Source organism: Pseudoliparis swirei, chromosome 9 (assembly GCF_029220125.1).
Source record: "Pseudoliparis swirei isolate HS2019 ecotype Mariana Trench chromosome 9, NWPU_hadal_v1, whole genome shotgun sequence".
Lineage (NCBI taxonomy): Eukaryota > Metazoa > Chordata > Actinopteri > Perciformes > Liparidae > Pseudoliparis > Pseudoliparis swirei.
The window spans coordinates 25,944,134-25,957,236 of NC_079396.1; the positions used below are offsets into that span (position 1 = coordinate 25,944,134).

The 13,103-nt window shown below is 49.1% G+C and overlaps 2 protein-coding genes and 1 long non-coding RNA gene across 3 annotated transcripts in view; all 3 read right to left on the minus strand.

Annotated features, from left to right (window-relative positions):
• Positions 1–6: 6 nt before the first annotated feature.
• LOC130199878 (uncharacterized) lies at positions 7–3,950 on the minus strand. The gene is made up of 2 exons (XR_008832905.1): positions 3,536–3,950; positions 7–760 (listed from the first exon to the last, which is right to left on the minus strand). It is a non-coding gene; the product is annotated as an uncharacterized LOC130199878 (long non-coding RNA).
• Positions 3,951–4,615: 665 nt separating this feature from the next.
• Positions 4,616–10,900, minus strand: mecp2 (methyl CpG binding protein 2). Its single transcript, XM_056422010.1, has 7 exons — positions 10,592–10,900; positions 9,293–9,440; positions 8,990–9,198; positions 8,703–8,896; positions 8,503–8,627; positions 7,143–7,772; positions 4,616–7,097 (listed from the first exon to the last, which is right to left on the minus strand). The coding sequence occupies exons 1-7, from the start codon at positions 10,621–10,623 to the stop codon at positions 5,823–5,825; spliced, it is 2,613 nt and encodes an 870-aa protein (XP_056277985.1). The 5' UTR covers positions 10,624–10,900; the 3' UTR covers positions 4,616–5,822.
• A 1,881-nt stretch (positions 10,901–12,781) lies between these two features.
• Positions 12,782–13,103, minus strand: part of cacna1fb (calcium channel, voltage-dependent, L type, alpha 1F subunit) — a 55,946-nt gene continuing 55,624 nt past the window's right edge. The window contains exon 52 of the mRNA XM_056422011.1: positions 12,782–13,103. This exon is cut by the window's right edge and continues 419 nt beyond it. The gene's annotated coding sequence lies outside the window, so the exon portion shown is untranslated.

The following is a 13,103-nucleotide window of genomic DNA, read 5'->3' on the forward strand; positions in this document are numbered from 1 at the left end:
AGCAGAAACAGACACATCTCTTTATTTCATTACAAACCTTGTTTACATTCAAAGGAGCAACAAACCTCAACGTATTACATATTAAGAACTGTAACATTTAGTGTGTTTATAAATGTAATATAGAATAAAAGTACATTTCGACCCCGAACACGCTTCATGACAACTTATTAATTATAATGAAATATTAATATAACATTAACGAAAAGTCACTTTAGTTCTTGAATCGCTAGATTAATGTTTATCTTTAATCTGAATATGAGCGTAATAAACATAACGATACAGCGACAGGGTCCGAGGAAGACGTGAAGCTGATGAAGAAATCTGGATTTGAATCGAGATTCATCGAAAATGAACGATCGACTTCATTTGAATCATTAAATCTGAAATGTGACCAGAGAACTACGCAGGAGGAGGCGAGGAGGGAGGAGGCGAGGAGGGAGGAGGAGGGAGGGGCGCTGTCGGCTGAGCCCTGGAGCGGACCTGCCGGGTCATACCAGCTGTGGGCACTAGGGGGAGACGAGTTGGAGGTGTGTGTGTTATTATGGGATGTTCAAAACTATAAACAGATAGTGTGTGAACCGAGACACACACACATGTAGACACACACACACACTAGTCGTGATCCCAGGCCGGTGACTCGTGGTGTTAACTCACGGTTTAGTGCGATGTCGCGGTAGGTGAGGATTGTGGGACGGTTGCCCCTAGCAACTCCCCTCATGGTGATGTGCAGCATGGCGTGAGCCTTCTTCACGTCGTGCCCCTGAACACAACAACAACATCCCCTCACACAGACAGACATGTTGAAGATCAGGGCCATATCTATTGTACCTAGCTAACGTAGTTCGCGGGATAATTACGTGGATGAGATTACACAAGTCAAGCTTTTCGGTTCCACGAAGCAAGTTTGGAAAAATCACCAGAGCAACAAATCAAAGAATGTGAACCTGCTCCAGCGCCGGCTCATTCAGTCGAGTTGGGTAATCTGGCCACGCCCCCTGGATAATATGGCCACGCCCCCTGATGGAAATGGAGCTCTCTTCCTCATTGAAGCAGCGATGTTAGTGAGATTATAGTTTTCTAGGAGAGAGTTCTCATGACGTCAGGATGACTTCCTGTAGAGCGCTATGCATCCTAACCAGTGGCGGTGCGTCCATAGAGGGCGCTAGGGCGCCGCCCCTCTTAAAATGTTGAGATGAGAAGAAAAAAAGAAGAAGAAAAAATATAATATATCCTGTCAAAAAACATTATATACCAAATCATTTAAATAGCAAATATACCGTGTTGACGCGCTAAATGTGTGTGGGAGACGTCAGCCTGTCAACAACCACTTAAGTTAAATGTGACATAAATAACATATCGCCACTCATCATCAGGAGAGAAGCCCCTCCCTAGTTTTGGGGCTCCGGCCCAACGTGTGTGTGCGGCAGCGAGCAAACATTACACGGTCGTTTCTGCAAGGACGGCTTCTCATTGGCGGATGAAACGTGAATTTTGGGGCGCAAAAATGTGCGCCCTGGCCAATCACATCGTTTCTTATTTCACGTGACTGGACTATTCGGCAAATCAGAGACCGGTATCGTTCCCTCAGCCAGAGAGCTCCACGGAGCTACGGGAGCAGGCTGCTAACGGAGCTGTCAGCTGGAGCTCAGTGAGTAATGCTCTGTTTAGTTTCCCGTCTGTTGTTCCAAAGTCCTGGGACTGAAACTCTCTGGACTACAACGGGGGGAGGGATCTAAAGAGCTGCAGACAAGTGGAAAGCACGAATCTTGCCGCAGTTATCTAGCTAACAGCATGATGCAAACTAGCTAACAGCATGGAGCTAACTTGCTAACAGCCTGAAGCTAACCCTGTTTGCAGAGCAGCAGAAGGAGACCGAACTGGCATCGAAACACAACGAAGAAGTTCTGAAAAACAGACACATTCCCTCCAGAATAATGAAACAGACTGGTTACAGACATGATTGACTTTAACCAGAGAGTTATGGAGACGTTTGACCACTTTAAAGAGAGGAGCTACTTGTCTACAGTAGTGGGTCTACTCTGTCACCCAATGTAACATGTGATCTCTCTCTGACTCTATTCTGCTCTGAACCTCTTTCTTGTGAGGGTGAAACTCTTTTATTTTGCAAACCTCTGAAACCCAACCCAATGTTCCTTAAAGCTGCTCTGAACCTCTCATGTTAAAGTTACAGTGTGTTGATAGTTGTTATTGGACAGTGTTGAGAACGCTGTGTTCTTTAAATAAAGCTTTGTTTTTTACAATATTCTACTCAAAACCTCTTTTCTTCTCATTGTTGAGTGATATTTAAACCGCGTCGCCCAACTGCGCCCCCCCCCCCCCCAAAAAATTCACCAGCCGCCACTGATATTCATAACCCCAAGGAATCACTTATTTACAGAGCTTCTGGAGCACCTTGAACGCCACACGGGCAGAGCCTCCTGTACGGTGTTGAGAGTAAAGCGTTGTGAATATTCTTGTGAACGCAGCATTACACATTTAACTTGTCAGATATGTCGCCATGCTTCTTGTCTAGCCCTTTATAATACATTTAAATCAAATTAAATTATTAAAATATATTTATTTCTTTGTATTTAAAATAATTAAAACACTTTAAAAAGAGCCGGGGGACAGAAGGCGATATTCAGAGAGAAACAACTGATAGATTCAAGTTAAATAAATCTTGGATATTCTCCCAGTGCAAAAAGTGACACATCTTCAGGAATAAAACCAGATGGTGTATAAACGTCTTCATCGATGTGTTCTGTTATTTATTATGTTCAACTTCAATGTGCATTACGTGGTCTGGTTTCAGTCAAAGCGTTTATAAAGCTCTCTGAATTATATTGGATTTGTTCAACAAGCTGCAGAATACATCCTGCTGGATTGATTGATTGATTGATTGATTGATCGTTACCTCTGTGGTGAAGCCTTCGTGTTGACCAACTGAAGCTGTCTGCAGAAACAAAAAGTCTCCGGTGCCTTTTTTTCCCTTTTGTCTTTGAACATGTTGCTAGGCAACGAGGAAGCTAACGGCTAAAAATAACTCGTTAATCAGCAAACATTTTGTTTATGTGGGAAAATGAAACTGTGATGAACATAATTAGGACCTCAACTAAACAATAATATAATACTAATGATAGATGTTTATATATGATATATCTATATCATATATATTTGGAGGAGCAGAAAAAGCTGGTACTCTGCTCTAATTTAAATAACTATTAATAGGAGGCATTGCAGCTGTATTGATGTCAGTCGAGTGATCAATACGTGGAGCTCGCGGGTCGATGACCTCATCGCGGTGTTTCACAGCTCCTTCCTCTTCAATACGATCCTTTCACCACATGTATCTCTATTTCCATAAAAAGCTGCACTATTTATGGGGAAGAAGAAAAAGGTGTAAAGTGACCCAGTGTTACTCTGCCCCCTGCTGGTGTCATCACACTGGTCAACGGTGTGTATGATAAACCCTAAACAAATATTATTATGACATATCTCATGTTACAATATTGAAAAACATACGGCTCTAATTAACCTTTTCTTCTAGAGTCGAAGTCTGATTCCTCCCGTTCTGAAGAGACGGAGAGAAATCCGTTCATCGTTATCAGAGAGCATCGAGCAAATGATCTGTCCTCAAACAGCACCACAGGTAACCCCGTCAGCAGCACCGCCTCCACCTGGCGGGAGGGTCTCCGTCAACTGGACGTCGTGAAGCTCCTCCATCATAGAACCGCTCGTCTACCTGAAGACACGAATACACCAAGAGAGACGGGGCCACTCCTCTGGTTGTATAGAAGTATATGCTTCATGTGTTAAAGCTGCATTCCCTCTCCAGACCACCAGGGGGCGACTCCTCTGGTTGTATAGAAGTCTATGCTTTATGTGTTAAAGCATGGTGTTACTCATGGTATTACTTGTGGTATTACTTATGGTATTTGTGGTGGATAACATTTTTTAAATTGTGTGCCTCCACGACATATATATATACATATATATACACACATATATATATATATACATGTACATATATATATGTATATATATATGAATAAGATGTCCTTATTCTGTCAGTTGGAATAAATGTTAAATATTTACCTACAAAGTTTTTGATACTTGCATTGGGGATGTTTGTGGAATGACCGGATGATCCTACCAAAATAAAAGTCCACCAGCCACCGCTGGGTTCAGATATAAAGTGAACCTGTATGGTTGATGTGTTGATGTTATATTTGGATTCTTTAGCTTTGACAGAACATTTGAGTAAAGTTACGCGAGTATTGGTCATCTATGCTAATTTATATTCTAATATAATATATTCACAAGCCAAAGACCCCCTATTTAAATGTATTTTGATGTTTACAATCTATGAAATTGTACGTGTGCAATTCTAAAAATAATATACAAACTTTAGTCTTTGACTTGTTCATTGAGCAGCTGGCAGCAGTGCATCATGGGAAGTGCAGTCCTTACCAGTTTTTGTTTACCAATAAAGCTGTTCTACAATATTTACCTGTAAGCTGTAGTCCAGTATAAAGGACTACGTGTACCTCTGAGGTGGTAGAAGTACCTGTACCAGTCAAAGTCCTCTGAGCTACAATCACCAGGCGAAGACGAGTCGGGACAACAAACGCTTTTAGTTAGAAATGAAAATAAGAAAACAGGTAAAAACTAGTTTCGTCTACAGCGCGTTGGAGTTCCTCTGAATCCGACCGAGGGGAAGCAGAACTTCCTCCCGGATGCGAGCGAGCAGGAAGTCGCCGCGCGGCGCGACTACGTCTAGAAACACGACACGGCGCCGCCGGCCCGGCGAGAAGAGACACGAGACTCAGGGACATGCAAGATGGCGGCCGGTCACTGGGGCCGCAGAGTCCGGTGGAGGCGTCGCGGAGGGGGGGGGGGGGGGGCGTTGGATTTAGGCGGCCGCGTGACAGATGGCATGCTGACTGGGGGGGGGGGGGGGGGGGCTTCGGCCCTCAGGCGAATCCAAGCCGACCAGGTGAGAGGACGGGGCACGTTGGTCAACCGATCCGGTCCTCGTGAACTCTGGATCCACTGGGAACGTCGGAGGCCGGATCAGAACATCTCGTCTTCCTCGTTTCACGGGTTCAACTCTCCGGATGGCGTCCACGTGAATGCCGAACCGGACCTCGCTCATGGGGTCCCCCGTGCGGGCGAAGACCACGAGAAGAGTCCAGACTGGAACGAAGACGGGTCGGCTTGACCCGGACGGACCCGGCGAAAACCAGAACGGGAGAATCTTTCACCGGAAGAACCGAACGAAACGTCGAGAGCGAAGCGACGGACGTCGGAGGAAAGGCGGCGAGACCTCCGGGTCCGAAAGACTCCGGTTCACGAAGCGAAAACCACCTCCGAGGCTTCGAGTCTCTCGGCCGGTTTCCGTGGAGACGAGCCGTCCCTCCTCGGACTGGCCGATGAGCGACAGACCATAATATCAGTTTAAAGCTGAACAACGGACGAAACAATAAACGATAAAAATAGGTAAAAAATAAACGGGGGTTTATATTCCGGAAGCAACATTTGGTAACGTGGTGACGCGTTTAGGCTCCTCCCCCTCCCCCCCCCCCTAGCGGGACTACAGCTGCCTTTTGGTTATATACACACACTTTTTCTTTGCTTTTTTCTTTTATAGTTTTTTTTGTCCTCTTTGTTTTTCCTATAAAAAGACACGTCGTCCTCCCCGTCCTCTCCGATCCAGAACTTTACAAAGTGTCCAGAAACAACCAGACGGCGTTCCTCCTGTCTGAGAACAGTGTGAAACCTCTGCGCCTCCTCCCGCTCCTCTTCTCCCCCCGACGCCCCGATCAGCTGACCCTCTCGCTGACGGCGGTCCGAGACTCGACGGTCTCCTCCCGGCCGGGTCGGGGGCTGGCGGGCTGGGGGACGATGTCTCTGAACTCCACCGCCTCCGGCTCCGGCCGCAGCCTCCCGGGGACCGGGCCGTCCCCGGCGGCACCCGGGGGTGCGGAGGGCCTCGGGCCGCCGTTTGACCCTCTTCCCGAGGCCGGCTCCGCCGCCATCGCGCCGCCCTCTCGGATCGGCGGCGGGTTTCCTCGGCCGGCCCGCGCCGTGCTCAGATCTTGGGGCTGTTCGCTCTGGTTCTGTTGAACCGGACCCTGGCCGGTTCTGGTTGGGCCGGGAGGCGGTCGGTGGGACGAGGGGTGCTGCGCGTGGGGCCGGGTGAGCTGGGGGCGCGGCTGCGTTTGAATCCGATGAACATTTGGTTGTGCTTGGGACTGGGGAGGCCTGGACTGGGAGGGAGGCGGTCTGGGTTGTGGTCGGTACTGAGGCTGGGGTTGGTGCTGCAATGGCGGCCTTGCCTGGGTCTCCGGCTGTGCTTGATGCCTGGGTTGCAGGTGAGCTGGAGTTTGGGCTGGGGTTCTGGTCTGGGCTTGAGGTGGAGTTTGGGCTGGGGTCGTGGGCTGCATTTGGGAAAGAGATCGGTGCTGCAGTTGATTCTGAAGTTCGGCTGGGGTCCTGGACTGGGCCTGGAGCTGAGGCTGCAGTGAGTGCCGGGGCTGGGCTTGAGGTTGGAGGACTGTGGGGGACTGGGCTCGTGGAGGTCTTGTTTGGGGCGGATGAATCTGCAGGATGGACGGGGGTTGAGAAGGGGGCGACGGAGGCGGAGCAGGCTGGATGTGGTGCTGAGCAGGGGACTGGATCGGACTTTGGGGTTGGGGGGGCGGCGGCTGGGACCTCGGCTGGGGCGAGACTCGCCCGGTAGGAGAGAGCTGGGCCGCTGGGTACCGAGGCTGGGCTTGGGGCCGACTGGGAGACCGGGGATGCTGCTGGGAGCGAGGCGGGGGTTGGTTTGGCGGTTCAGGCGGGGCCTGAGGGGCCGACCTCGACGGGGCTCCTGGAGGAGTTTGCTGGGTGAGCGGCGCCGCAGCCTTGGCCTCGGGCTTGGACGGGCCGGAGGGCGCCGGGGGTCCGGAGGCCGGAGGAGGCTGATCCAACACGGAGGCGGAGGAATGTTGGTGGCGATGGTGGTGGTGGTGGTGGTGGTGGTGTTTGTGAGGCGGCCGGTCCTTCCTTTTGTGGCTCTTTGATGGGCTGATGCTACTGCCGCTGCTGCTACTCCCCCCTCCTCCTCCTCCTCCTCCTCCTCCTCCTCCTCCTCCTCCTCCTCCCTTGTCGCTGACGTCTTCTTCAACCTCCTCTCCTCTGCTTCTTCCTTCTCCTGCCGCTGTTCCCGTTTTCTCCTTGTGCTTCCTCCCTTTGTGCGCCTCGTGTCCGTGCGGTTGGCTTTCGTCTGAAGCGGCGGGCTGGTTCTGTGATTGGCTCTGATCAGAGGGGGCGGGCTGAGGCTCTGGGGGGGGCGCTCCCTCCCCTTTACCGGCCTCCACCGCGACCCTCCTTTCGTTCTCCGCCGCGGTCGCGGCCAGAGTCTGAACGTTGTCCGCCTCCTCCAGTGTCTCTCTTGTCTTGCGCTTCTTGATCGGCAGGGCCGTCTCCTTGACGACCAGTTTGGCGGCAGACTCCTTGGCCGCTCTCCGTTTGGCCTCCGCGGCTAAAATGGCCGCCGCGACGTAGCTCCCGGCCGCGGGGGTCGGCGCCGCGGGGGTCGGCGCCGCGGAGGTCGGCGCCGCGGTGGTCGGCGCCGCGAAGGCGGACGCCGTGGCAACCGTCGATGCCGCCGAGGCCGGCTTCCTGCCCCGTTTCTTGGGGGTGGTCTGTGGTGGAGCCGGTTGTTCCTGTTCCGATTTCCTCTTCCTGTCCGGTCGGGCTTTGGGCACCGGGGCAGGAGAGGCCGCCTGCAGGGAGTTACAACACCAAGTTAAGAGCAATAACATATTGGATCACGTCCCACGGCACCAACGATACTTACGCATACCGCAAACGTGATCCGTCGACAAGATAACAGACGCGATCACGCCGCCGTGAACAAGTCCAGAACGCCCAACGCAACGCGCTCCCACCTCTCCCCAACACCAGGAGACCGGACCGTCCGTTCGGGTAAAGTCCGTCTCCCTCTCCCGAGTCCTTCGCTCTCAGACAGACGGAAAGGCCTTCTTGAATCACGAGTTCTAAATCGAGCCCTCGAGACCGTGTTCTTTGATCGGTCTGCGCGTCGAGTCGCTTCAACAAACCTTCAGGTCTCGACTCTTGAGCGCCTGAAGGCCACATCCAAACCCTTCCACGGGAGACGATGACATTCCTTCTAAAAAAGGTGGAAGTTGAAGACTTTAAAGACTGTATGTTCTGCAAACCTTTCCGAAAGAAAAAACTATGTTTATAGGGAAATAATTCCTCTCAAACATCCATCCTGACCGTTCTGATGAGTCTATCTGCAGACACTCTGCTTGGATTATTTTTGTTCTTCTTTCTTTGGCTTGTTCCGACCCTCTTGGGGCTGTAGTTCTCACAGAGTCGAAGGAAGTTGTTTGGGTAAAGTGTATTCAGGCTGTAGTTGTGACCCTGAAACTAAACCTCTAAAGACCGTATTGATCACAGATGATCGACCTAACGACCGACCGATCGTACCGTTGAAGCCGTGGAGGTGGAGGCGTTGGAGGGATCTGCCTTGCTTAAGGGCATCTTGCCCGCCGTTTTCCCAACCACGCGTTTAATGGCCCCGCCCTCCGTAGCCTGGCTCGTCTTCCCACTGCCTGAAACGAGAGACACGTATGAAACCGACCGTCGACTCCCATGAAATGACTTTGTCTGCACTCGTGCGTCCGTACCTTTGGGCCTCCCCCGGCCTCGTCCCGACGGCTTCACCGCCGCCACTTTCTTCGGGGGGCGTTTCTCGCGGCGGGACGGGCTCCCGCGTCCGGTGACGGTGAAATCGAAATCAGTGGGGTCGGTGGTCGTGTCGCCGACCTTCTGGAAGTAAGCGATGAGCTCGACCTTGGAGCGAAAGGCTTTCCCGTCCGAGCTGAAGAAAGAGGAGGAAACACCGACACGTCGTCTGGGAAACGGTTTCCATCGTGTGATCGCGAAGAAACCAACAGAGGAGGGGTCGCTTTACTTGATCAGGTAGACGTCGAACTTCCCCGCCGAGCGTCCGGACTTCCTCTGCTTGAGTTTGCGGGTCCAGCCTTCGGGCAGCGACGGGTCGTCGTACAGCGGCCCGCGGTCCCGAATGACGGAGCGCCGCTGCCTGGGAGAACCGGCGGACTCGCCGGCGGCCGCCGGCTCTGACCCCGGCTCCGAGGGGCCCGCCGCCGTCTCCGATGCCTGCGGGAAGGGAAGTGACGCCGAACCAGTTCGTTAAACTGGATCACGTTGTTTAGTGGTAGAACTCCAGGACCGCTTTAACCGCTGCACTTACCTGGGTCTGTGGCTCCGCCCCCATCGGTGACTCCGCCCCCCGGTCAGCAAGGCGACGCTCCCTGCGGGCCTTCTTGGTCTTGCTGTGGGACCTATCTCTCCCTCTGATGGGTGACTGGGGGTCGACAGGTCCCTCCTCACCCTCCTCCCTGTGGTCAAGAGATTACATAACTGATGACATCACAGGGTCAGAGCGTTTTAGTTTCCTGAGCACCTGCATGCTCAATTAAAGAGATATTTGTACACATTAATGTTCACAAACAATAACCTGGAGCAGGTAAAGGTTGGCGTTGGTTGTGGCGTGTGTTTATATAACGTGTGTACGATTGTGTGTTTATGATGCGTCACTGGTGTTCAACATCTGTAGTTCTTCAGGAGCTGTGAGACATTTGTTTCAGTGAGATTTAAATGTGTTCTTCGACCGTGAAAACGTTTAATTTGACCTTCAGTTCGTCTGCAAAAAACCTGTTTCGGCGTTTAGTTTATAGACCGAGAGATTCATCAACGGATCAAACGAGAAAATAAACAAGAAAACAAAAGGAGAACACAAACAAAAACACAAACAAGAACAAAAACAAGTTGATGGATCAATCAATTAATTGATGAATAGTTTAAATGTTTTTATTAAACCAAATATAAATATGGTTTAAACACACACACGAGTGCCTGGCTCAGCGGCACTGAGGCAAAAGATGAGGTCTACGCTATATGGGGGATGGGAGGTGGGTGTAGGTGTGTGTGTGTATATAAGGAGTGTGTAGAGAGAGGGGGAGGGGGAGGGGGGGGGGTAACCCGGGTTATTGAAAATGTACGTAGAGGTGTGTTTATACAAGAGGGGTTATATATAGAGGGGTGATAGAGAGAGGAAGGGTATGGGTAGAGAGGGGTTATACATGGGGAGGGGGAGGAGGGGGACTACACAGCGGGATGGAAATACTCTGTGATGCTATCTGTTATGCTAACGGTAGCTAGCAACCCGTTAGCTCTGGAGGTCGCCAAGGGCTCCTTTACTCCCCTCCGCCGGCCTCCGGCTCACTTCCCGTGTAGTTGTGAGAGAGTCCGGGCGGCCCGAAGGAGCGCGGAGCGGCTAAACAGCAGCAGCTAAAGTACAGACTTAGCAGTAAGTTGGTGACGTATTCCCGCTAACCCCGCTCCGCCGAGGCGGGCCGGGCACTAAAACAACGCACTTTTACTTAAATAAAACACACAAAAGAATCGCTCGCGGCGGTCGGAGGCGGCGATAGCGGCGGAGCGTTACCGGAGGGTAAAATGTAAAAAAAAAAAAAAAAAGCCCACTTACAGTCTCTCCTCTCCGCTCTCCACGGCGGCCATTTTTATTTAAATAAATAATTATATGTTTTTAAAAAAGCCTCCAAACATCTCTTCTCCCTCCTGCTGCACCCCGCCCCCTCCGACTCCATTTCAACCGCCGTCTGCCCGCAAAACATCGCGAGATCTGAACGAAGATGAGGTCAACAACACCCAACAGCGCGAGCGCAGGGGCGGTGTAGTTCCGCGAGATGTGAAGACCGCGGTCATACTGAGACGTTCAGGGACGCTCTCTGATATCTGTAAATATCTCAATTGAACTGAAATGAACCCAAAGAACGCGCTTTGGATTTATTTCCAATAAATACTTCAAAGATATACACATAATTAAAACGATAAATGAAAGAGCATTACAAATTAAATAAGAAGATAAATATAAACGAGAAGATGTCCACACATATGTAGGAAATTATTAACAGTCAATAATTACAATTTAAAAAAAGAATTAACTTACACAACAACACATAGCAAATGAGCAGAATTAGGGTTAGTTCACGATAGTGATCATAACGTTTATTCATTTTCTAGAGAGTCTCTTTACTAGCGGAAGTTATTCAGTTCAGTAGAAGTTCTAACTGTTCAAAGAGACGAAGAAGAGGACAAATCAGAATCATTGGTCCAAAAAAAGGAAGCATAGATTCAAACAGGAATAACTTCCTGTCTCACAGTTTCACAATAAAAGCATCCTCGAAGGAGCTGGATTTGAACTTCGTTAGACTTCAACAGAGAAACAGAAGCTGTAATCACAGTTGAAACCAATACATATTTACTCATCAATAATTCACCGATTTAGAATATCACTGTGGGGAAGGGGGGAGCTGTTAAAGTTATATATATATAATATATATATTATATATACATAAATATATATACAACATATACATATATAGCTATATATATTCTATGGCAATTTATTAATTTTAATATTTATTCACGTGTTTGTTTTTTATTTGCATATTTATCTATTCGTAGGGTTTTATGAATCGACCGAAAATTGTTAATCCAATATTTCAATATTTAGGATGATTGTAAGCATTCTGAACAAGGAAGTCTGAAAATACTCAATGTTGCATTTTATTATATTTCCTATGTTATTGTGCTTATATTAACAGAAAACATACTTTATATTATAAGGATTTGGGGGAGTTTATTTTATTATTCATGAACAAATGTTCTTTCATGTTCAGTATATCTTCATCAGCTGCTGAGGACGATGTCATGATGAAGGCCGGCCGGGGCTTCTGGGAAATGGTGTTTGTTTAATGTGCAACCAGAAATCTGAAAAGAGGTTTATAAACCAAACAGAACGAGAGGCTGCTTTTCACTCTTTATTTCAGCTCTGAAGAGGATGTATAGAGAGCTTATAGTTAGGGCTGAATCAGGTTCACCTGGTCCAGCCCCTTGATATGCTGCTATAGGCTTATAGCTGCCGGGGGACGTTTTAGGATGCACTGAGTACCTATCTCCTCTTTTTTCTCTCCTTACGGATGAATTTTCATCTCTCAATCACACGTTACTAACTCTGCTTTCTACCCGGAGTCCTTTTGACTTCACGTCTCATGGGGTCATCGGACCCTATGAGACGGCATAGATCCTATCTGCCTGATGGATCATCGAGGTCTGGGTCGTGGAATTCCTGCTCCTGACTACGCCACTGTCCTGTTGAGACTCCGCCCACTGTTGAGACTCCGCCCACTCCTCCTCCCCACCGCCATCTGCCTGATGGATCGTGGAGGTCTCCATCGTGGAATATGCCTACTATGAACTATTCATACACTCTGTCATATTCATTGAATGTATTTTAACTCTAAATCTGTCCTTCTGGTCACATGACATCTATTGCATCTGTCCATCCTGGAGAGGGATCCTCCTCTGTTGCTCTCCTGAAGGTTTCTTCCCTTTTTTTCCCCCTGAAGGGTTATTTGGGAGTTTTTCCTGGTCCGATGTGAGGTTTTGGGGCAGGGATGTTTATGTGTACAGATTGTAAAGCACTCCGAGACAAATTTGTAATTTGTGAAATTGGGCTATACAAATAAACTGAATTGAATTGATGTTTAAAAAGCCCTTAACCGATGTAAAAAACCCAAAAAGGGCGGAGACACAGAAACATCAGAAAGAGTTCTCTGTTGGAATAAAAATCATCAAACACACCAAACAAACACCCTTTTCACATCATTGTCTTCATTTATGAGAATAAAAACACATCAAATATTTTTAACACAATGTTTAACAGCAGAAACACACTTTCCTGTTGACCTCCATCTGACCCCCCCCCCCCCACATACACCTCCTCTGGTTGTATAGAAGTCTATGCTTCATGTGTTAAAGCTGCATTCTTTCTCTTGACCACCAAGGGGCGACTCCTCTGGTTGTATAGAAGTATCCACTTCATGTGTTAAAGCTGCATTCTCTCTAATGTCCACCAGGGGGCGACTCCTCTGGCTGTATAGAAGTCTATAATTCATCTGTTAAAGCTGCATTCT